General features: G+C 41.2%; 3 protein-coding genes across 5 annotated transcripts in view; all 3 read right to left on the bottom strand.

Annotated features, from left to right (window-relative positions):
• LOC306863547 (LIM zinc-binding domain-containing Nebulette-like) overlaps positions 1 to 20,451 on the bottom strand; it is a 29,011-nt gene extending 8,560 nt beyond the window's left edge. For both annotated transcript variants that reach the window (XR_013783696.1, XM_079406950.1), the window contains exons 1-4: positions 20,337 to 20,451; positions 19,350 to 19,444; positions 11,032 to 11,116; positions 8,869 to 8,976 (exon numbers count right to left, since the gene is read on the bottom strand). Coding sequence is in view for 1 of the 2 variants with exons in the window: in XM_079406950.1 (XP_079263076.1) it covers positions 8,869 to 8,976; positions 11,032 to 11,116; positions 19,350 to 19,444; positions 20,337 to 20,405 (357 nt within the window). In the remaining variant the exon portion in view is untranslated. The remainder of the gene's footprint in view (positions 1 to 8,868; positions 8,977 to 11,031; positions 11,117 to 19,349; positions 19,445 to 20,336) is intronic.
• Positions 3,532 to 6,422, bottom strand: LOC306863550 (uncharacterized protein). Its single transcript, XM_079406953.1, has 6 exons — positions 6,300 to 6,422; positions 5,995 to 6,203; positions 5,396 to 5,422; positions 5,191 to 5,301; positions 4,947 to 5,103; positions 3,532 to 3,642 (listed from the first exon to the last, which is right to left on the bottom strand). Exons 2-5 carry the CDS (start codon positions 6,157 to 6,159, stop codon positions 4,960 to 4,962), a joined length of 447 nt encoding a protein of 148 aa, XP_079263079.1. The 5' UTR covers positions 6,160 to 6,203; positions 6,300 to 6,422; the 3' UTR covers positions 3,532 to 3,642; positions 4,947 to 4,959.
• Positions 20,452 to 22,286: 1,835 nt separating the features above from the next.
• hus1 (HUS1 checkpoint clamp component) overlaps positions 22,287 to 25,000 on the bottom strand; it is a 3,995-nt gene continuing 1,281 nt past the window's right edge. The window contains exons 3-8 of one of the 2 annotated variants that reach the window (XM_079406948.1): positions 24,714 to 24,890; positions 24,321 to 24,428; positions 24,156 to 24,230; positions 23,974 to 24,073; positions 23,733 to 23,864; positions 22,287 to 22,596 (exon numbers count right to left, since the gene is read on the bottom strand). In XM_079406948.1, coding sequence (XP_079263074.1) covers positions 22,514 to 22,596; positions 23,733 to 23,864; positions 23,974 to 24,073; positions 24,156 to 24,230; positions 24,321 to 24,428; positions 24,714 to 24,890 — 675 coding nt within the window. In that variant the 3' untranslated portion in view covers positions 22,287 to 22,513. The remainder of the gene's footprint in view (positions 22,597 to 23,732; positions 23,865 to 23,973; positions 24,074 to 24,155; positions 24,231 to 24,320; positions 24,429 to 24,713; positions 24,891 to 25,000) is intronic. The other variant, XM_079406949.1, reaches the window with a different exon arrangement.

Raw genomic sequence — 25,000 nt, forward strand, 5'->3', positions numbered from 1 at the left:
TGTGACAGAGAGTGAGTGAGTGTGTGACCAGAGAGTGAGTGTGTGTGTGACCAGAGAGTGAGTGTGTGTGTGTGTGTGTGTGTGACAGAGAGAGAGTGAGTGTGAGTGTGTGACCAGAGAGTGAGTGTGTGTGTGTGTGACAGAGAGTGAGTGAGGGTGAGTGTGTGACCAGAGAGTGAGTGTGTGTGTGTGTGTGTGTGACAGAGAGTGAGTGAGTGTGAGTGTGTGACAGAGAGTGAGTGAGTGTGTGTGTGTGACAGAGAGTGAGTGAGTGTGTGTGTGTGACAGAGAGTGAGTGTGTGTGTGTGTGTGTGTGTGTGTGTGTGTGTGTGACAGAGTGAGTGTGTGTGTGTGTGTGTGTGTGACAGAGAGTGAGTGAGTGTGTGTGTGACAGAGAGTGAGTGTGTGTGTGTGTGTGTGTGTGTGACAGAGAGTGTGTGTGTGTGTGTGTGACAGAGAGTGAGTGTGTGTGTGTGTGTGACAGAGAGTGAGTGTGAGTGTGTGTGAGTGTGACAGAGAGTGTGTGTGTGACAGAGAGTGAGTGTGTGTGTGTGTGTGACAGAGAGTGAGTGTGAGTGTGTGTGAGTGTGACAGAGAGTGTGTGTGTGACAGAGAGTGAGTGTGTGTGTGTGTGACAGAGAGTGAGTGTGAGTGAGTGTGTGTGTGACAGAGAGTGAGTGAGTGTGTGTGTGTGTGTGACAGAGAGTGAGTGAGTGTGTGTGTGTGTGTGTGAGTGTGACAGAGAGAAGCCATGATCTAAAGGGTTTAATTTTCATTTGATTAGGATAAATTAAATTAATGTTTTATACCTTCATTTAATTACCAGAAAAATTAAGAAAAACATTTTATAGGGCCCTGTTATTGTTTTAAAAAATAGGACCTATTACAAAAACAAAAGAATGGTTTAAAATACAGGCCTGTGGCTCTTAATTTTATTAATTCACCATTTGTAAACTGATGTTTACTGTTATTTAATATTTTTAGAAATATCAATAGCATTTGTATAAAAACTATATTCACTGAATGTAATCAAGAATTGAATCGGATTGAATTGAGAGCTTGCGATCAGAATAGAATCGGGACATCTGATTCGATACCCAGCCCTACACTGAGCGCACTGAATCTGAATCAAACCAGGACATGTGACATGCACTGAATCTGAATCAAACCAGGACATGTGACATGCACTGAATCTGAATCTGCTGTGAATCCAGCACATGAAGACTCTGGCGCACCTCGCTCTGTATCTCTGCCGCGTCTCTGGCGTGTCGTGTGTCTTTGGTTTCTGGGAGCGTGTGATACAGAGACGTGCTGCTCTCCTTCTCACCAGACTCTCTGTATTTGCCCTGAAACATCAATAAACATGCATGTTACTATTAATATACAGCAATATAATAGACTGTACACACCTGACAACCTTGTAAATGTTTTTTGAGTACAGGACGGGACATGGTGTTTGTGGAGGGGGTTTGTTATTCCTATATAACTACATTATTACCTGACGTTCCTTGATGGCTAATGCCAAAATCGTAATTGCACAATGTGCAAAATGTAGGATTTAATGTTAAATATTTTCCAAAGGCTAGTACTCAGGGTCTGCACTCAGTCACAAACACCTTAGTGCTATTCCTGTATATTTAGAAGTATATTTTTATGGATTGGCCATTATTTAGTGCTATAAACACATGCACCGTCTGTTTCATTCATACTGGAAGCCAGAGGGCGCCTTCACGCAGAAAAGCCACATGTGCATCACAATAATAAAACTCATGATGCGCCAGGAAATCCCTAAAATAGACAAAGGCATCCAGCTGTCCTTGTAACTGAATAAAAGAAGATAGAAACATTATCGACTGTGACAATGTATAATTTATCTGTGTTTTTAAAACCACCTTGGATATTTTCATAATAATTAAGTATATTTATAATCCATTGCTAATCAATAACCTTTTTTACTGTATAGAAAATAGCCTCATTCTGTGATAAGAAACCACATCAGATCACAAAAGGACGTTATTTCTAACATTCGACTGATGTTGCAGAGTAATAAAGTTTTTGGACAACAGGTTTAGAAACGCTTCCCATTAGAAAGCATTACGAGGGAAGTTGATTTCAATGCTTGTTATAGTGTTTCCTTCACGGACACACACAAACAGAGCCAGTTTGGATAGAAATAAAATGCACAGAAATTATTTAGACCCCAAAAAACCCGCTCTGATTGGTTGAACTCTTTTGCTGTTGCTTGATTTGAGTATGCGCTTGGACAGAGGCGTCACTAAGGTTTTGCGTAGCTTAGAGTGACAAATGGTACCAGCGTACTTTGAGCTCAATATGCGTACAGGTCTGATTGCACTGACACAGATGAGAACAAAACCTGAACTGATCTGAATAATGACTCCTATAGTTTCATAATGAATGAATTCTGCATGAATAGTGAACATTAACACTGTTATTTTCCTGTTTATCGCTGTGAAGCTGCTTTGACACAATCTGTACTGTAAAAAGCGCTGTATAAATAAATGTGACTTGACTGGATGAATCATCTCAGGTCTTGTGGTAATTATCAAACAACATCATGTGTTTGTGTTTGATATTGTTCTCGGCACTAAAGCACAGATCGTCAGTGACTCATGAGTGGAGCTCTGGGACGAGCATCTAACTATAGCCACACTTATCAGCTCCGAGATACAGCAGCGTTTGAGACACACTTACTACTGACACTTCAATACGGACACATTTAATGCATCTTTTCCTGTATGTTTTTGTCCAGTGAGAACAGAGTTTTGATGATGTTCTCCCAAATGGACACAAATCTGTCCCTGCAGCACAAAAGCAGTCATGAGTAACACAGGTATATTTGTAGCAATAACCAACAATACATTGTATGGATCAAAATTATACATTTCTCTTTTATGACAAAAATCATTAGGATATTAAGATCATGTTCCACGAAGATATTTAGTAAATTTCCTACCGTAAATATATCAAAACTTCATTTTTGATTAGTAATATGCATTGCTAAGAACTTCATTTGAACAACTTTAAAGGAGATTTTCTCAATATTTAGATTTTTTTGCTCCCTCAGATTCCAGATTTTCTAATAGTTGTATCTCAGACAAATATTGTCCTATCATAACAAACCATACATCAATGGAAAGATCATTTATTCAGCTTTCAGATGATGCATAAATCTCAATTTCGAAAAATTGACCCTTATGACTGGTTTTGTGGTCCAGGGTGACATATTTCATCGCATGTTTAGCCATATGATGTAGTCATAAATCCATCCAGCCCAAAACAAACAAGATTATTATACCTAATATCCACTATCAAAGTGTTGTACAAAATATTCTTGACATCTCCACAAAGATGACAGAAAATGTGCTCGTAATTGCTGTCCAGAATGGTGATTTGTGTGTGACCTGGACACACCAGTGTGTGATGGGATATATAGTTTTGTCTGGATATTGTATATCTGTTCTCTCAGTGAGCTTCTGTGTGTTTTCAGATGTGTGGATGAATGTGGATCACCTCACTGATGAGCGGCGACAGCTCCTTCACAAACTGTGTGTGCAGCGTCTCAGGAAGCTGAGAGTACAGACAGTGAGACAGATCCTCCTGCGTCTCTCTCCGGTACTGATTCTACAACACACAGCAGAACATCACACTATCAACATCTCTCTCTCTCACACACACACACACACACAGCAGAACATCACACTATCAACATCTCTCTCTCACACACACACACACACACACACACACACACACACACACACACACACAGCAGAACATCACACTATCAACATCTCTCTCACAGACACACACACACACACACACACAGCAGAACATCACACTATCAACATCTCTCTCACACACACACACACACACACACACACAGCAGAACATCACACTATCAACATCTCTCTCACACACACACACACACACACAGCAGAACATCACACTATCAACATCTCTCTCACACACACACACACACACACACACACACACAGCAGAACATCACACTATCAACATCTCTCTCACACACACACACACACACACAGCAGAACATCACACTATCAACATCTCTCTCACACACACACACACACACACAGCAGAACATCACACTATCAACATCTCTCTCACACACACACACACAGCAGAACATCACACTATCAACATCTCTCTCACACACACACACACACACACACACACACACACACACACACACACAGCAGAACATCACACTATCAACATCTCTCTCACACACACACACACACACACAGCAGAACATCACACTATCAACATCTCTCTCACACACACACACACACACACAGCAGAACATCACACTATCAACATCTCTCTCACACACACACACACAGCAGAACATCACACTATCAACATCTCTCTCACACACACACACACACACTTTTTTATTTTTATTTTATTTAAATTAATTCTCATTTTACGCTACAACAGGATTACTAAAATACACTATTTATTTTGTTTAATATTTTTTATTATTTTTATTTATTTTATAGTCATGCTGAACTGTTCAAAAACAGTAGAAATGTTGCTTATGAAAGAGATATAAAAACTAACTTTATAGTTACTGAAACAGGTTTGAGTTAGTATGAACACTCACATGTCCCCCAAATTGTTCAGCCCTATAAGGACGGTTCACATTTGAAGTCTTCAGAGTAAAAATGAAATTTAAAATAAAAAAAATAAATAAATAATTGTTTTATATAAGGATGCACTTTAACAAAATTAAAAAATACTTTTCAAGTCTTCTGGTCATATCACAATATACAGAGCAGAAAAACAAAATATTGCAATGTCAGTTTTTCCAATAACGTGAATCTCTAGTTCAGAATCACACCTCACAGATACGACAGGAAACGAGCAAATAAAAACGATTAATCCACAAACGCAGTGAAGTTTACCTGGCTCTGGAGTTCACTCTGCTGTTTGGCGAACTGTGTGTGTTACGTCGCTCTGCAGATCCGTCATGTGTTTGGCGTGTTGCGTGTCAGTCGTGTCGGGCAGCTGAGAGTACAGACTACACGACAGCTTCTTCCTCCCATCCGCTTTATATCTGACCTGAAACACCATCATCATCATCACCATCATCATCGTCGTCATCGTCATGTGACTTGCGTGTCTGAGCGTGTTTGTGGCGTGACGTACCTCGCTCCGCAGGTCCCTCATCTCTCGAGCGAACTCTGTGTCTGGTGTGTCAGGCATCAGTGAGTAAAGATTGATACAAGGATCCCTGCGTCCGTCCTCACGGTACAGCCTCTGAACACAAACACACACACACACACACACACATCAGAAACACACACACATCTTCTGTATTTGTGTGAAAGATCATCAGAGCAGCGGTCAGTACCTCCGTCTGAGCGTCTGTCGCCTGCAGCTGCAAAAAAAAAAAAACATTCAATTTAAAGCGGTTACAAGCTGAGAAACCAAAATTCCCTTGATCTTTTGACATATAAGAGGTCATTGTACTATAAAAATATGCTGTAAGTTTCAGAACTCAAAACCTTGTTGTTGGTATAAAAACAGCTTATATTGAAGGCGGTCTGCCAAACGACAGCTTGTGGAATGTTCTACTCTATGATGTAATAGTGTGGATAAGCCCCGCCTCTGCAGAAGGCTTGCTTGTTTAGCTCCGCCCACTGATTCTACATCGTTGCCTGTTTAGCTCCGCCCACTGATTATACAGTTGCCTGTTTAGCTCCGCCTACTGATTCTACATTGTTGCCTGTTTAGCTCCGCCCACTGATTCTACATCGTTGCGGGGCGGGGCCAAAGAGATTACTTTTACCACCATCTGCTGTTCAACATGATTAAAATTGCAGATTAAAAAATAAGTCATAATAATGCAGACTGATGGCTTCAACAAAAGCATAGAGCATTCATTAACATGGGTTAGGATCCTTCACTAAAGAAGAAAATGAATGGGATTTTTGCTTCATTCACACTCACCTCACGGGCCACTGAGTTCGGATCAGGATTCAGATCAGGATTGGGATCAGGTTTTGGCTCAGGATTCAGATCAGGATTTGGATCAGGATTCAGTTTAGGACTCAGATCAGGATTCGGATCAGGTTTTGGCTCAGGATTCTGATCTGAAGTCAGATCAAGACTCATATCAGGACTCGGGTCTGGATCGACTGTGACGGCTGCTGGTGAATCTTGTGAGAAACACACACACACACACACACACACACACAGTGAGCGCAGCCCGTCGTGTGAAGGTCACTGTGACTCCTCTCGGTCAGCGCTCTCACCTCAGCGGTCAGCTCCACACCTCCGTCCATGGGTCCAGCAGCTTCTTCAGCAGACATGACTGAAACAGGAGCTCGGAGCGCAGCGCTGGACGCAGCTGACCGGAGCGACGCTTCAGCTCCACTGACCAGCTTCTGCTCTGGAACAATCCTTATCAGAGCCGCTTCCCCGTTTAGAAGCTGCTGAGGAGAAAGTGTCACACACAGAAAGGAATGTGCAGAGATATGAGCACCTCACACTGACCATCACTAGTACTAGTGCTCATAGTGACAAGTTAACCCAAGTTAGGGTGTCTGAAATCTGTCTGAAACTGAGAGCGTGAGCTCATATCCATCAGTTTGAGTTCTGTGTGTGTGCGTGAGAGTGTGTGGGTGTGTTTGCATGTGTGTGTGTGTGTGCGCGTATATTTTATATGAGTTTGTTTGTCAGTGAGTGTGAGTATATGTGTCTGTTTCTATGTGTGAGAGTGTGTGTGTGTATATTAGTATATGTATTAGTCAGGTGGGATCTGGCTGTGTGTGTGTGTGTGTGTGTGTGTTGATCTGGCCGTGTGTGTTGGTTCTGCAGCCAAACGTCTGTGAGACGCCATATGGGCCGCTCCATGAGAACTGCAGCTCCAACATTCATCATCACAACCGGATCATAACAATCCTCAAAAACACAGAAGAGCTTGATTAATATTTCAGTCTCCAGTCATCTCAGCACAAATACTGACTTTCATCTTGACTACAGGAAGACTACTGCTATAAAACTACTTCAGAAAATGTGTTTAATTCATTTTTACTGATTTTAACGATTTCAGATAACTAAATAAAACATCATTTTTGAGGAATTTCACTAAATCAGGAGATTTTTTTCATTCATGTTTTAATTTGTAAAACATTTATAGAGTAAAATCTAAAATAATTGATTTAACTCTTAATTTAAGAATAAAAATGAAAGGATTTTTTGGGTAAAATAATTGTTATATTTTCACTTGATTATATAAAGTAAAGTATTAAAGTATTGATTAAATTATGAACGTTTTATGAATTCAATTGATTCTGACAAGAGTTTGATGATATATTTGTATTAAATCATAACACAGAATCCAGACAACACAGAATTTGGCTGTGATAAATTGAAGTAAATTGTTACATTGTTAAAATTTTGGTTTAGTTAATTTGATTAGACATGTTTTTTGAATATTAAAAAGGAATGAAACATTATAATAAAAAAACTGGAAAACACAGAATTTACAAAGTTCCAGTGACTTCAAACCTGAAACTATCTGAACATCAGCAGCTCTAAACAACACACAAATCAACAACAGAAAACAAGTCAGACAGGAAGTTCAGTGGCGTAAACGTGTTTAAAACCCTGTTTCCTCTTTTCATTCGCTCTAATTACAGAGCAGCATTTACTGACCGCATCACGTGACCGACAGACGCAGCTATAGACACTGGACGGGTGGAGCCCATCTCTCCAATTACCACTAACGAGCAGCGGCGATAAGAGCGGCACTGAGGGATTGTGGGATTGAGGCGCTCTCGTTTTCTGTGTTTGACAAACATGTGAGACAGCAGTGAGTCTGCACGAGGGAACGATGAGGCACAACCCCTGGCTTTAACCATCAGAATCCAAACACATAAACAGGGTGAACACTACAGGACAGACTGAGCAAACCCATCCGGCTCTGGCTAGATGGAAAACAATGGAAACTCCAAGATGCATTGAGTAGGATAACGTTTGTATCCGATAAGAAGAAATGTGCATAAACTATGATGGAAACACATTTGTTGAATAAATTCCTCCATGCGCATCAAAAAGTAATGTGACTTTGCGCTTTGAGACGGGATAACCTGATCTCGTTCACAGCATCTAGATGTTGTTTTGGTCGTTCTGAAACGCCTGAGCAAAGTCTGTCTTCAAAGTATTTCTGTATAAGTGTCAAGATTCAAGATTTTTATTTGTCACATACACAATTATACAGAGTATAACCAGCAGTGAAATGTAGGAAACAACTTAAACAAGCAACTTAAACACGGCCAGATCTTAAACAACTGCGTTCCCAAACAGAAGCATCCGCCTCCGAAAGCACTGACTGTATTTAATGTGTTTCGTCTGCTCGCTCTGAGGCGCATGTCATCTATGACATATGGAAATCAGTGGCTTCTCCTAGTTTTCTTAGTGATATTTAGTGCCGGTTTATCAGGAAGTGATGAGTTTGCTCTCTTTGACTCGTTGGATGGAAACAGCTTCTGTCAGCGACATTACACGGGGGGGGGGGCAGACCTCAGGAGACACAGAGACATCAGATCAGATCTTATATTACATATTAGATATTACAGATATTATATAGTATGAATCCTGTCATACAGTCAAACTGAGATCATCTCACCTGCGTCTCAGCGTGATCTCAGAGTCACTCCAGTCCGGTCCGAGTGCCATTCTCATTCATAGTGACAGTAGTGTGATGTTGTGTGTTTGTTATCAGAGACCAAAAGCACCTCACACTCTCTCTCTCACACACACACACACACACACACACACAGGCGTTTTTACTGCGCTATAGTGATCGGTGTATCATACGTTACTGATGTGCTCCTGTGTTCTTCTGAGTCTCTGCAGCTCCGGCGTGTCTGTGACGATACTGAAGCCTCTGCCTTTGCTCTCCTCAAAGTCTCGCTTATATCTCACCTGCAAACATCATGAGGACAGAACACAGTTCAATCAGTCACAGAGCAATTCTTGCCGTCGCACCAATACTGTGATCACAGTCGGTCTGATCCAACCACACGTGCTCAGAGTGAGCGAATCACTTCCTGCAGGTCTGTGATTCTTCGAGAGAAGCAGCATCTGCTCTTGTCTGCCATCACCTTCTGTCAGACCAGCGTGACACACACACACACACACACACACACACATTTATTTAGCTATGTAAATGGGGACTCTCCATAGGCGTAATGGTTTTTCTACTGTACAGACCGTATATTCTATTGCCCTACACCAACCCTACACCTAAACTTACCCCTCACAGGAGACTGTTTGCATTTTTAGATTTTCAAATTTTTTTAGTTTAGTTTATTTTTAAACCCGTTTAACAAATGAGGCCGTCCCCAAAGAGAGGTTTTTGGAGATTTTGTCAGGTTTACCTCACTTTTGGGTACAAATTTGTCCCCAAAATATGGTTAACTAGGTACACACACACACTCTCAGACACTCTCACTCTCACACACATTAGTCCCCTGCTATACTGATAATGATAAATCCCCTGTGATGTTTGTACTGGCTACTGTATACAGGCCACCAGGGCACCACACAGACTTTATTAAAGAATTTACTGATTTTCTATCTGAGGTAGTGCTGGCTGCAGATAAAGTCCTAATTGCTGGTGATTTTAATATCCATGTTGATAATGAAAGAGATTCGTTGGGATCAGCATTTATACAGATTCTAAGCTCCATTGGTGTTAACCAGTTAACCTTCGCCTCCATTGTGGGCCTCACAGGTGAAAATAACCTACCTAAATTAAAACGGTTACAGTTCCTGACAAAGTGTGCTTACACAAACAAATTAGGTATCTTTGGAAAGAAGACACTCTGGGCTTTACTATCCATCATCCAGAGTTGATAATGCTCCAAAAGATCAAAAGTTATAGACACTGACGTGCCTTGAAAACTATTTTTCCACACTGAATGTTTTTTTTTATTCCATATACAAATGCATGAAATAAGTCCTGGAGCAATCCAGAAAAGTAATGGATCGAAAGCCACGCGTCTCATGAGTTCATATTTCAAATTTGAAGATACCATGAAAAATGAGATTCCTGCAATATGTTTTCTGAAACTATTTATAGTCCCCCCACCCCCCCGTTTGAGGAAAAATAACCACCAAATGGACTGCAGAATTATACAAGCTATTTTAGTCATTATTCATGTTCCTGCATAGTTTTTCAATTATAAAATAATAGACAGATTTATTTGAGCACTAAACAAATACAAAAATAATTATTTGAGTAATAAAGGTAAAAAAATAGAAAATAATTGCTTTGTATATGGTATGTATGTATATATTCTGATTGCCAGACATGAAGTGATATTGGCAGACATGGTCATAGAGTCAGTAATCATGCAGATACGGCCACATTCCCCACACAATACACACACACACATATAAAAAATGTTGAAAAAAAAAAAAGAAAGTTTTTTTTATGGAAAAGGCAGATCGCTAAGTTACGCCCCGCTCAGATGACAGCTGCGTCACAGCGTCACACTCAGGAGAGAGCGCCAAATACAAATAATATATATTCCGCTTCTCTGAGACTTTTTTTTTCCGTGGACGGTCTCAATCGCTCAATCGACCGAACATAACGAGCGAACGCGGCCGGTGATCCGAACGAACTCATCTGAACGTCTGGAAACACAAACACCGCAGGATGTGAAATATTTATCACTCAAAGCGCTTCTCTGTTCAGTTCTCAGAATTTTGCATGTAGCATAATCTTTGTGATCAATGTTTAATCAATAACAGACGCGTGACGCCGGTATCTGCAGTGTTTCTGTGTGTTTCCGCTCTACATGAACATCCAGAAGAATCAAAGGAAGACGGCGCAGAAATCTGGGTCACTGTCATAAAACACGCTTTGGATTCTGCTTAATGCTTCATGCAAGATTCACTGTGAAATGAGTCCTGGACCCCAGAGGAGCTCCAGATCTGTGTGATTCTGACCGGAAACACAGGTGTGATGCTCACCTGACTCTGTAGTTCACTCTGCTGCTTCAGACGCAGGTTCTCCGGCGTGTCCGTCACGATAGTGAACGACGTCTTGGGATAGTGACTGCAAACAAAACACAAACACATTCATCACAGTCTTTATCAGCTGCTTGCACACATTTTCAAAACTTTGCCTCTCTTTTTCAAAACTTTACACACAAATCCAAGAATTGCACACAAAAAGCCTCACATCTCTTGCAAAATGAAGCACTGCATTCAAAATATCACAAACACATCTCAAAAGCAAACATTTCTAACACCTTTGCCATAATATTAATTCCTGTGTGTTACATAGAGAACTGTGTGTTGTGTTTTGCAAAAAGTGTTTTATGAAATTGAAACGGAGTCAAAGTCTGAGAATCAGTGTCTGGTTTTGCAGATTTGGTGTGTTTCTGCTGTTTGAGTGACAGCTTTCAGAAACTGTGTGACGAGGAAAGATTCTGTGTGTGAGCAGCTGAGAAACCTGTAATTAATGACATGAAACACGGTCATTCACGGAGTCGTTTATTCTGTCAGACGCCACATGAAAGGTCCTGCTGGACGTCTCTGCTGTGTCATTCACAGAAATAAAGCTCATAATAAAAACATTCAAGAGTAAACGAGTCATGTTTGGGTGGATTTCCTTTAACGCTCGAATCTGTTCTCCTGCGATGCGCCGATAACCTTTCTGCTCTAATCACAGTAATAATCATCTCCTCAAACGCTGAAAATAACACAATGGCTTTTCATCACTGCTATTGTGTGATAAAAATAAAGCATGAATGCCCATTGAATCAGCTGAACATTTGTTTCCTTGGCAACCCCTGACCCCGCCCCCAAACACATACAGCCAATCAGCTCCCGATTGCATGGGTGCAGCTGTCAATCAAACATCAGGACAGGAAGTGAGGGAGTGACTGTTTCCTGAGGGAAGAACATTTCCCATGAGCCTCCATCTCTGAGCGCGTGAGTTCAGGAAAGAGTGTGAAACTGAAGTGAATCTGAATCCAGATCACACACAGTGTTTGTTCTTGGACCTTCCTGGTGGTTCAGTCACACAGAAGAAGCCCAAAGCAGAGTTTGTTTGTTATCTGAGTGTGTTTCTGTGTCCCGGACGCTAACGACCGTCTGACGAGTTTAACCCTCCTCAGGACTCTTCTGCTCACCAACACTGTCTCTGTTTGATTCAAATATATTACAGCAGTTTACAAACACTGTTTTCAAATCAGCATATTAGACTCATGATGTTTTAAATTGTGAAAATATTTCACATTGCTACTGTATTTTCACATAAACACAGCCTTGGTGAGCAGAAGAGACTTCTTTCAGAAAATTAAAAACCCTTAATTATTCCAAAACTTTGAACAGTACTTCTAAAGTTTGGTAGAACACACACATAAGAGGAAACTCTTCCGTCACATAGCGGCACAGATTTGAAGATTCACAGCATGAAGCAGCCTGTGTGTGTGTGTGTGTGTGTGTGTGAGTGTGTATGTGAGAGTGTGTGTGTGTGTGAGAGTGTGTGTGTGTGTGTGAGTGTGTATGTGAGAGTGTGTGTGTGTGTGAGTGTCTGTATGTGAGTGTGTATGTGAGAGTGTGTGTGTGTGTGTGTGTGTGTGTGTGTGTGTGTGTGTGTGTGTGTGTGTGAGTGAGTGAGTGTGTGTGTGAGTGAATGAGCGAGCGAGCGTGTGTGTGTGTGTGTGTGTGTGTGTATGTGAGAGTGTGTGTGTGTGTGTGTGAGTGTCTGTATGTGAGTGTGTATGTGAGAGTGTGTGTGTGTGTGTGTGTGTGAGTGAGTGAGTGAGTGAGTGTGTGTGTGTGTGAGTGAATGAGCGAGCGAGCGAGCGAGCGAGCGTGCATGTGTGTGTGTGTGTGAGTGAGTGAGTGTGTGTGTGTGAGTGAGTGTGTGTATGTGAGAGTGTGTGTGTGTGTGTGTGAGTGAGTGAGTGAGTGAGTGTGTGAGTGAGTGAGTGAGTGTGTGTGTGTGTGTGAGTGTGTGTGTGTGAGTGAGTGAGTGAGTGAGTGTGTGTGTGTGTGTGTGTGTGTGTGTGAGTGTGAGTGTGTGTGTTGAACAGGTCTTCTGTTGTGTTCAGGACTTGAGTTACTCTCGTCTCCACTAGCAACTCTGCTCACTTTGTTTGACTCGTGACGCTCGATCCTCAGAAACAAAGAGCTGCTCTGTGGGACGCTGAAGTTCTGCGTCTGAGCCAAAGAACACGACAGGAACCTGAAAAACAGGAGCAGTGACCATCACGGCTCCGTCTCAACCAACACACTCTCACTTAGGGCTGCACAATTAATCGATTTTCTAATCACGATTACGATTATGGATGCCACGATTACATAATCGTTCAAAGCCGCGATTACAAAAATAAATAAACAATTAAAAATGCCCACTTGCATTATTCTGTGTGCTTAAGAGTTGTTTGCAGCGCGGGGTTTAACAAACTCAAACACACTGGATAAAAGACATCTAGTCTAACTGATAGTCATTGTCTGTTGTGCATGATCGATATGTTAAACACCAAACGTGTCAAAAGCGGAACAAAACAGCACTACTCGTTTGAACTGCGGGCCACATGGACCTTTTATCCGCTCGCCTCAAAAGAAAACAGCGCAGCGCGATCTTACAGCGTATGTGTTTATTACAGAGACCAGTCGAGATCGCTAAACAACGCTGTGAAATCCAGTAAGAAGCACTCGAGTTCAGCGCAGAGTTCTCCAGAACAAATCACGTCTCTTTAGTTTAAGCTAGTTTAAAGCCAATAAATCAGAGCTGTTATTCTCATCAACACTGATGCAGAAACAGTGCAACAACGATCCACTTAGAAGACGTTTCAATCCACAAATCACCCACATTTACCATAGGTGGCAGAAAACTAGGATATTCATATTGAGTATTATTATATTATTAATATACTAAATATGTTAAAGGAGTAATGGAATACAATTACAGTATTTTACATTTACATTTACATTTAGTCATTTGGCAGATGCTTTTATCCAAAGCGACTTACAATTGGGGAATACAAAAAGCGATTCATCTTGAAGAGGCAGTCAGACAGAGGAAGTGCTCGTAACACCAAGTCTCAGTCATTGTTCAAATAAGTACAAGCTAGTAAGCGGAGAGAGAGAGAGAGGGAAAGAGTTTTTTTTTTGAGTTTAGGATGAAGTCAAGTACTGCCGAAAGAGATGAGTTTTCAGTTGTTGCTTGAAGATTGAAGTCCAGTCTAGAAACAACAAGGGCCTGGACAAGAAGTTGTGCAGCATGCTCTGTCAGAAAGGGCCTGATCTTTCTGATGTTGTGTAGTGCAAACCTGCAGGATCGAGCAGTCTTTGCAATGTGCTCTTTGAAGGTCAGCTGGTCATCAAAGATTACACCAAGATTTCTGACCGAAGTTGATGAGGTAATCATTGATGAGCCTAACTGAATCGTGAAGTCATGCTGTAGAGTCGGAGTGGCAGGGAAGACCAGAAGTTCCGTCTTTGCCAGGTTGAGCTGTAGGTGATGTTCTTTCATCCATGCCGAGATGTCCGCCAGGCAGCCTGAGATCCGTGCAGCTACCGTTGGGTCATCTGGTTGAAAAGAGAGATAGAGCTGTGTGTCATCAGCGATAGGAGAAGCCATGTGCATGTATGATGGGACCCAGCGATGTAGTGTACGTGGAGAAGAGGAGGGGTCCAAGAACCGATCCCTGAGGAACTCCAGTGATCAGTTGATGTGGTTTGGATGCCTCCCCTCCCCAGGCCACCCTGAAGGATCTACCGGTGAGATAGGATTCAAACCAGCGAAGTGGAATCCCAGTGATGCCCAGTGAAGAGAGGGTAGACAGGAGAATCTGATGATTGACAGTGTCAAAAGCAGCAGAAATATCCAGCAGAATGAGGACTGATGATTGGGAATCAGCCTTTGCAGTTCGCAGGGCTTCAGTGACTGAGAGTAGCGCAGTCTCTGTTGAATGGCCACTCCTGAAACCTGACTGTTTAGCATTCAGTTTGTTGTACTGTGAAAGAAACCGTGAGAGCTGGTTGAAGACAACTCGTTCGAGTGTTTTCCCTATGAATGGAAGGAGAGAGACAGGTGTGTAGTCTTCTATAAGAGAAGTGTTTAATGTAGGTTTTTTGATCAGTGGGGTTACCCGAGCCTGCTTGAATGCTGTGAGGAAGATGCCTGTGAGGAGAGATGTGTTGATATTTTGTTAATTATTCTATCAGTTGATGTGGATTTGTAATTGACTGAATGTCTTTAGGCTACTGTTCTTTAATGCAAACACCATAGAAACCTATAGTTAGGCTACTTTTTTACCATGGTAATGAGGTGCTGTACTTTTGGTTATGTATAAAAGATGAGGCTGTTACAGTTTTCACAATGGTACTGTCAAATATATGTCTGCATCCCAACTCCAGCTCCTGTTCTAATGTGTATTTCTAAGAGACAAAACTTGTAATATTACATGTTCAGTTACCAAACCAGCTGCTGCTGCCACTGCTCTCCAATGTTAGTCTGGAGCCCTGATCATATTCATTGTACTGCAATATGTTACTGTAATTTGAAATTTAATTGTAAATGAAATATATAGCTTTATTAAACAATTTTTCTTTTAGTTTTAGTATAATATTATTATACCATGCATAATTTTACCTTTTTTTTGTTTAAAGAAGAAACCAAACCAATGTATAGTTGACATTTGAGGCTCAATGCTATAGAAAAGCAATAAAAGTTCAGGAAGACTGTTTTCAGCCTTTTTTTTAAATATATATTTTATATAAAAATATGGCATGCAGCTTCAAACAATGGCATAAATCTGTTCAAAATAATCGTTATTAATAATCGCAATTACAATCTCAAGGAAATAATGGACAATTATGATTTTTGTCATAATCGAGCAGCCCTACTCTCACTAGAGAGCACACTCGATCCCTCCTGATGACACACAGGTCAGATCAGACCAGAGATGAAGCTCACACGGTGAGAGTTTAGTTCAGGCTTGAAGCGACTGCATCATCAGCAATGTCAGTATATTCACACACACATATACATAATTAGGGTAACAGGTATTACAGTTATTATTACAGGGTTTTTACAGTTAACTAACTAAAAAAATGTTTGTTACTTAAATTAAACTAAAATAAAAAAAAATAAAAGAAAGCAAAATCTTGAAAGGCTCTCAGTGAGCATGGATTGTATATAAGCTGCTTGTAAGGGGCAGTCAGTCGTGACGTCTTCATGTGTGTCACACTCGTTCATTCAGGAGTATCCAGCAGTGTCTGTGTTTCACAGCAGCGTAACACTGATTAAACAGTAATATCACAAACTGAAGAGCATGAATTTCTGTCCTGATTTGCATGGTAATGAAGGAAATAACAGAAGGAGACGTTTGTGAGCGAGATCAACTGCTCTGTTAATCATTTCAGCTCATTTGTTTTCATCCTCACACAAACGAGCACTTCCTCTTTGATGTGACATCACATGTGACCACACTTGAATGGAGCAGAACAGAAGAAGAGGTTTCCATAGCAACGCCCCCCCCCCCCACACACACACCTACAGACCTGAATGAGTGAAACTCTTCTCGGGACACACATGAAGAGCTGCTGTTTCATAAACTCACAATCAGTCCAGGACTGAATCCTCTGAGAGACACAGCTGCTGATCGTCGAGAGGAATCAGTTCATAAAGAAACAAAACAAATCATCCCACCTCCTGCTCATACATGTATATGCTATCATATCAAATCTGATCTGTCCTGAATCAGACGAGAAGTTTATAGGAGGTTTATAATAATAAACACAGATGTCAGTGTTTAAATCAAAGAGCGGCTCTGAACCTGCTGGAGCTCAAACACTGAGGAAACATCTGACTTGTGTTCTGATGCTGCTTCAGGAGACAAACACTGAAACACTTACAGTCTCTGATAACAGTGGTGTTTATAAACTGCATTTCTCTGTGCTGTGATGATGATTAAACACAAACGAGTGCAGAGATGAAGCACAGCTCAACTGATGCTGTGAGGAAATCTGGACGCCTGAAGCGCTTGGAACACTGACCTGAGTAGATGCATCAGCACGCACGCACGGACAGACGGACACACACACACACACACACACACACACACACACACACAGTGTTTATGGCTTACATGTGCTTCTATGGATCAAGTACACACTAAAAACTGAACAGAGTCTCCATATGAAGCACAGGCCGATGATCACAGATCCTGCTGAACACACACAAGAGTCTCCCACACACACACACACACACACACAATCTCTCTATATTCTCTCTACAGTTTCTCTGTGGTTTCTCAGCCTGGTTCTCGTGAGCGTGAGGTGTGTGGGTGTTTCACCCCTGAGGGCAAGCGTTTGGCCCACATTTACACTGACCAGCACACACACACACACACACACACAGACTTGTTTCGCTATCCTTGTGGGGACTTCCATAGGCGTAATGGTTTTCTACTGTACAGACCGTATATTCTATTGCCCTACACCTAACCCTACCCCTCACAGGAGACTTTGTACATTTTTAGATTTTCAAAAAACTTCTTAGACAAACATCTAAACAAACAAACACCTAAACACAGATAAACATCTAAACAAACAAACAAACATCTGAACAAAGACAAACAAACAAACACCTAAACACAGACAAACATCTAAACAAACAAACAAACATCTGAACAAAGACAAACAAACAAACACCTAAACACAGACAAACATCTAAACAAACAAACATCTGAAGTTGAACACAGACAAACAAACAGAGAAACAAATATCTGAAGACAAACTATGTAGTTGCTAAGGTGCTTTAGGTGGTTGCCATAGTGTTGCTATGAAGTTGCTAGGGTATCGTGGGAGGTTGTTAGGGCATTGCTAGATAAACACACTGTAGAAACACACAGTTGAAGGGCAGAACTGAGCTGCTGCTCTCACCGACCTGAATAATGACGTGATCATTCAGTGAGAAAGATGAGAGTCAAACTGAAGAACAACACTGCTGGAGGAGCTCCAGGACGCTCACAAGACGCTTCATTTCTTCACTTTCATCTTCTGGGATTATGTAGGAACCTGACGTGGTGGAAGGTGGAGCAGGGCTGTGTTTCTCAAAGGCAGCGTGAGTTTAAGTAGATCTCAAATCAACATTTGTTTATGATTGTCAGACGTTTAGCAGCGGTTCTTCAATCATGAGAGTCACCAAACGTCTGTTTCACAAATGTCACACAAAGTAATGAGATCAAGCAACAATGTGCAGAAGGTCACCACAAACTGACATTTAAACACAATCAACAGCAAATAAAAGAAAAGGCCATGTTACTGTGCCAACATTTACAACACTGTCACTCAATTAACCCTGAGTCATGTGACCTGACTCCTAACGAACACACGGCTCAGTCGCACCAACCACACAGTTAAACAGGTTCTGATGACTGTGTGTGTGTGTGTGTGTGTGTGTGAGAGATTATGTGTGTGTGTGTGAGTATCTGTGCGTGCGTTTGTGTGTGTGTGAGAGTATGTGTGTGTGTGTGTGTGTGTGTGTGAGAGAGAGAGAGTGTGTGTGTGTGTGTGTGAGAGAGTATGTGTGTGTGTGTGTGTGTGTGTGTGTGTGTGTGTGTTTCCTAGAGCAGAGGCTGCTTTCTATGAAAGTTCTTGTTGAAACAGCAGCGTTTCTCCCGAAAACAAGCGTCCCGTTCAGCAGCTCAGACTCCACGCCTCTCCTTTCATTTCTCTCTGCGTCTCATAAAGGCTCAGCGCAGGATAATAAACACACTGGGACGTGCGCTTTGATGAGAACTCAAAACAGATGGAGGAGAGTTACCTGTGAAAGCCACCGGCTACACAAACAAACAGCCAGAGAAACTGAAACGACTCCATCAGATCCGATAAACTCGAATCCACACCACAGCTATAACAATAACGACAATAACGATCCGTCTCATCGCGCAGTCACATTACTTTTTGATGCAAATGGAAGAATTTATTCGGCAAATGTGTTTCCATCTTACATTATTCGCATTAACCCTTTTTCGCACAAGTCAAAAACCACCTCAAGCGAGCATAAAAACGTTTTTCACGAATTAAGGGATATCCATCACTCGTTTCTGATGCCATACTTCAACATGTGCATAAAAACAGGGTGATGGAAACATAGCTACTGTAGTTATAGTTTTCATTATAGCTATAGTTATTGATATTGCTATCATAGTTATTTCTGGACGCAGACGAAATAGTTTGTAAATCAGCCGGTCTCTGAATCCTGGGCCTCCTCCTCGTACCGTCCCTCATCGCTCGTGTGAGAGGCACAGAAACACACTTACGTGTTACAGTAGGGTTTCTTATCGTAGCCTTTGTAGTTGTTCATGTTGAGCGTCATCTTACACACTTCACAGTGGAAACAGCCTTTGTGCCAGTTCTGAAAAACATCACGACATTACTGCAGATTCTGATCAATTAATATGAGGGAATTATGCAGATTAATAAACACACGGTCCAGTCTGAACATGTGTGTGTTTCACTGATGCTGTCAGACGGTAAAACCGCGGTATACTCTAACAGCTACACGGTCCTGGATGTTTGTCATATATCTGTCCCTGCAGCACAAAAGCAGTCATGAGTAACACAGGTATATCTGTAGCAATAGACAACAATACACTGTATGGATCAAAATTATACATTTCTCTTTTATGACAAAAATCATTAGGATATTAAGATCATGTTCCATGAAGATATTTAGTAAATTTCCTACTGTAAATATATCAAAACTTCATTTTTGATTAGTAATATGCATTGCTAAGAACTTCATTTGAACAACTTTAAAGGAGATTTTCTCAATATTTAGATTTTTTTGCTCCCTCAGATTCCAGATTTTCTAATAGTTGTATCTCAGACAAATATTGTCCGATCATAACAAACCATACACCAATGGAAAGATTATTTATTCAGCTTAATGACTGGTCTTGGGATGACATTTAAACACTGTAATATTTACAAGCAGCTTCAAACAATACCATGGTATTACTGCAGTAACAACTCGTGCTAGTTTCACTGTTTGTTCTGTTTATATTTGTTAATATTGGTGAGATTACAACAGAAATGTTTAATTTGCGAGTTTAAGTGTGAATTTGACCGATTTTACTGATTCGACTGAACAATTACTTATAATGTAATAATATGAATAAAACATGAAGTGGATTATGTAAGACATCACAACAGATAATAAGCGTCACACAGTAAAGTCTGATTCACACACGGTTCTGCAGATAAAGTTGCTCTCGCTGTGAATCTGAGGTAATAAAGTCTCGCACCTTGTCGAGGCAGCTGATCTTCTCGGTGGGATACACGGTTTTCCCGCAGCGCGCGCACGGAGCATTCATCCTCGCCGCAGCTTTGAACCTCAGAACTGAACAGCGCGCGCGCCCGGTCCTCAATAAGAGCGCGCTCGTGTGTGAGAGGGTGCGGGCGCGCGCCCCCGATGAATGTAGTAATTTTTTTTCTACTTTTATTTACTTATACTTTCGTTCAGTTTTATTATTATTATTATTTATTTTAATTTCTGCAGGTTTTGTCCTCCTTACACAGCTGATTCAGAACGAAGACCAAAAGAAAAAAGATCCCAAAGGGGAAAAAATATAATTATTGTTAAAAGCTATAAAACCCAAACGAAAGAATGAAAGAAAATATATAAATAAAAAAATAACATTTAAGTGACGAGATTTAAAGACGGTTTAAAGACTGCAACCTGAAGTGTGTGTGTGTGTGTTGATTGTGTGTGCGTGTCACAGTCTGTGTGTGTGTGTGTGTGTGTTTATGTGGTTTATGAGGACACAAATTTGTATAATGACATGGGTATGACAGAGGTATTACAATATGAAGATGGTTTATGAGGACACTGCCTATGTCCCCGTAATTCAAAAGGCTTTAAAAACATACTAAATGGTGTTTTTTTGAAAATCTAAAAATGCACAAAGTCTCCTGTGAGGCTAAGTTTAGGTGTAGGGTTGGTGTAGGGCAATACCACACACAGTTTGTTCAGTATAAAAACCATTACGCCTATGGAGAGTCCCCATAAACCACAAAAACCAACATGTGTGTGTGTGTGTGTGTGTCTGACGTCTCTGTGTGTGTGTGAGAGAGAGAGAGAGAGAGTGTTTGTGTGTGTGCGCGTGTGTGTGTGCGTGAGTGTGTGTGTGTGTGTGTGAAACAGCGACACCTGCTGCTGTGGAACATCAAATACAGCATACTCTGTTTTACCATGTAATTACCACAGTATATGAACAAATCATTCAGTACCGTGCTACATATCATAATACTAGAGTATTCTACCGGATACTGCCACTCTTCCTTGGGTACACGAAGAAATATTGCGAAGCAAAATCATATAAATAATTAAATACTTCAATATTTAATCACTTAATAATTAAGATTTGTTCATTCATATTATTTAAATGATGCATGATTCATTATAAGATCAGAAGTGTTTTCTCAGCTCGTTATGAATTATTTTATTTTAAATTAATTCCGCTATTAGTCCGTTAAATTTATTAGTTTCATAATTAATTTGTGTACAAATCGCAACGTCTCAAGAAGAGCCAATCAGATTCGACCTCGATTACTGGACAGGGAGTTATAGAGAGATAGCTGGGTCGAATTTCCATTTGTATCTGAAATTAATACATATACACTTTTACTATACAAATAACCTCAACAAAATACAGTCGTACTGCTATTTGGATTAAGTTTTTTAATTGTTCTGCGCCGGGACCCAGTCATGTGACGCAGTCCAGCCAATGAGGTGACTTATCTAGGCGTTTCCCATCATGCACCGCTTTGAATCACATAAACGATCAAAATACCGCCTTTGTTGAGATTTGTAGTTTACACGAGACCGTATTTGCGTTATAATAACACATATAAACGCATTAAAAGAGGCAGAAGGACAGCGTGAGCGCGTCTCACCGTCGTGGACAGCGCTGTCTGTAAAGCGAGGTATAAACACCGGGAAGCGCTGCAGCACGTCTAAGCTGGTCCGAAGGCGGTGGGTTAGTCACGATTGGTTGCTACAGTCAGTTCCAGAACTCCTTGTTTCTTCTCTCCCCTCTCACCGCTGAACTTGACCAGCTTTTTACTGGAAACTCAACTCAACCTGAACCTACCTGATCAAGAGATTCACCTTCACATGAAGAAAGTAATTATTCAGCTTGATTCATGTGAGTGTTCATAGCAGGAACACATCTATACTAACATTGAAAACGTTTCTGCTGGACAAAATAAAAGGTCCAAATAAACTTTACTTATTAACAAACAAATATTGCATTCATATGTATATATACACACACACACATTTACATAAGCAACAGCAATCAAAGTTTTTTTTAGTAATAAGAGTCCAACAAATGACCATTTGAAATACATTTGATATTGTTTAGATATTGTGTGTATGGACTGAAAGCCTGATGTAGTTTAGATGGAGATGTGTTTGATGTCACACCACAGCTGGAATAAAGTACTGAAGAGACACGTCCTCGTGCAGAAAGATCAGGTGAAGAATCCTCCGGTGAACAATGTCTAAAACACAAGACACACGTACTGAGTAAGAGCCGAGTGTGTGTGTGTGTGTGTAGTATTGTGTGTGAGTGTGTAGTATTGTGTGTGAGTGTGTGTGTAGTATTGTGTGTGTGTGTGTGTGTAGTATTGTGTGTGTGTGTGTGTAGTATTGTGTGTGTGTGTGAGTAGTATTGTGTGTGTGTGTGTGTGTTGTGTGTGTGTGTGTAGTATTGTGTGTGTGTGTGTAGTATTGTGTGTGAGTGTGTGTAGTATTGTGTGTGTGAGTGTGTGTAGTATTGTGTGTGTGTGTGTAGTATTGTGTGTGAGTGTGTGTGTAGTATTGTGTGTGTGTGTGTGTGTAGTATTGTGTGTGTGTGTGTAGTATTGTGTGTGAGTGTGTGTAGTATTGTGTGTGTGTGTGTAGTATTGTGTGTGTGTGTGTAGTATTGTGTGTGAGTGTGTGTGTAGTATTGTGTGTGTGTGTGTGTGTGTGTGTAGTATTGTGTGTGTGTGTGTAGTATTGTGTGTGAGTGTGTGTAGTATTGTGTGTGTGAGTGTGTGTAGTATTGTGTGTGTGTGTGTGTGTGTGTAGTATTGCGTGTGTGTGTGTAGTATTGTGTGTGTAGTATTGCATGTGAGTGTGTGTGTGGTGTAGTATTGCGTGTGTGTGCGTAGTATTGCGTGTGTGTGTGTAGTATTGCGTGTGTGTGTGTGTAGTATTGTGTGTGTGTGAGTAGTATTGTGTGTGTGTGTGTGTGTTGTGTGTGTGTGTGTGTGTGTAGTATTGCGTGTGTGTGCGTAGTATTGTGTGTAGTATTGTGTGTGTGTAGTATTGTGTGTGTGTGTGTGTGTGTAGTATTGTGTGTGTGTGTGTGTGTGTGTGTGTGTGTGTGTGTGTGTGTGTGTGTGTGTAGTATTGCGTGTGTGTGTGTGCGTGCGTGTGTGAGAGTGTGTGTGTGTAGTATTGCGTGTGTGTGTGTAGTATTGTGTGTAGCATTGTGTGTGTAGTATTGCGTGTGTGTGTGTAGTATTGTGTGTAGCATTGTGTGTGTAGTATTGCGTGTGTAGTATTGCGAGTAGTATTGCGTGTGTGTGTGCGCGTGTAGTATTGTGTGTGTGTGTGTGCGTGTAGTATTGTGTGTGCGTGTTGCTCTTACTGCACATGGCTCTGCTGGGATTGACCTGTTGTCCGGTCAGGAACTGCTGGAGTTTCCTGATGTCCACTCGTGCTTCTGCCATGAGATCTGGATCTCTGTGAGTCGGACTGGAGCTCTGAGAGCCATCGTCACCTGAGAGAGAAATCACACACACACACACACACACACAGTTCAGATAAACAGGTATTTAATTCTATACAGTGTGTGTGTTTTGGAATCAGATCCTCTGATCGTCTCTCACCCCACGGAGGGTTTCCCAGCTCCTTAAAGTGTGTTGTGACAGAAACCAGGTCTGTGTCGATCTTGAGATTCATCTCAGCGTTCAGATTAGCCTCCAGTACCTGAAGCAAACACCAAAGCCCTCTACAGAAAGTCATTTCACTCACATCTATTTCACTTTTCTCCCGTTCACCATAAACTTACCAGATAGTTGGAGAGGTTCTTCATGCGGTCCACAACGCTCTTCATGGTCTTCAGAGGAGGTAAATATATACTGACCTAAGCATCATACAGTCAGTCCATTATTAATGCTGCTGAGGGTCATAAACATAACGACTCATGTAAACGCTCACTCATATAACGACTCACATCGAAGTCTGGCATCTGCGGCTCTCTGAAGTCATGCCAGAGTCGTCTGGGAATCACGTCCACCGGGATATCATGAGTGACCACACGACTGACGCTGGACAGAGACGGCTGGAGACACGCTCATACCATCAGGCTTATCAAACACAGTTCTGCTGCATAAACTACATAAAACTACAACCATAAAGCTGTTATCTTAAAATTAAAATACTGAAAAAAAAAAACATTTCACATTTATTTCAACATTTAGTATTTTCATTTACTTTAACTTGATGTATAAAAAATAAAATGAGAAGAAAATATACAAACTAATTCAAAATAATAAACAGCAGATTTATTGACTGTAATTTCTAAAGTTGTAATCTTTGCTGTTATTGAGGGCTGTTTTCTTCTCACCAGCTCGGCGGCGAGCGTCAGACACGGGCAGGACTTCTTGGTCAGCTTGATTTTGACAGATTTGGCGTTCTGGGCCGTTTTTAAGGCCCTGGAAAGATTCTCCGGAGCCACTTCCAGAAAGATCTCGTTGGCGTCGGCAGACACTCCCTCCAGCTGGAACTCATCGAAGAAATTCCCCTGAAACACAGATGCATTCACAGCGGCTCCAAACGCCGTCTCTTTCATTGATTAAAGGGAAGAGTTGAACTGAAACATGCAGAGGAGTGTGAGAATGTCTGGCACTGGTG

The sequence above is a fragment of the Barbus barbus genome, assembly GCF_936440315.1.
Source record: "Barbus barbus genome assembly, chromosome: 44".
Classification (NCBI taxonomy): domain Eukaryota; kingdom Metazoa; phylum Chordata; class Actinopteri; order Cypriniformes; family Cyprinidae; genus Barbus; species Barbus barbus.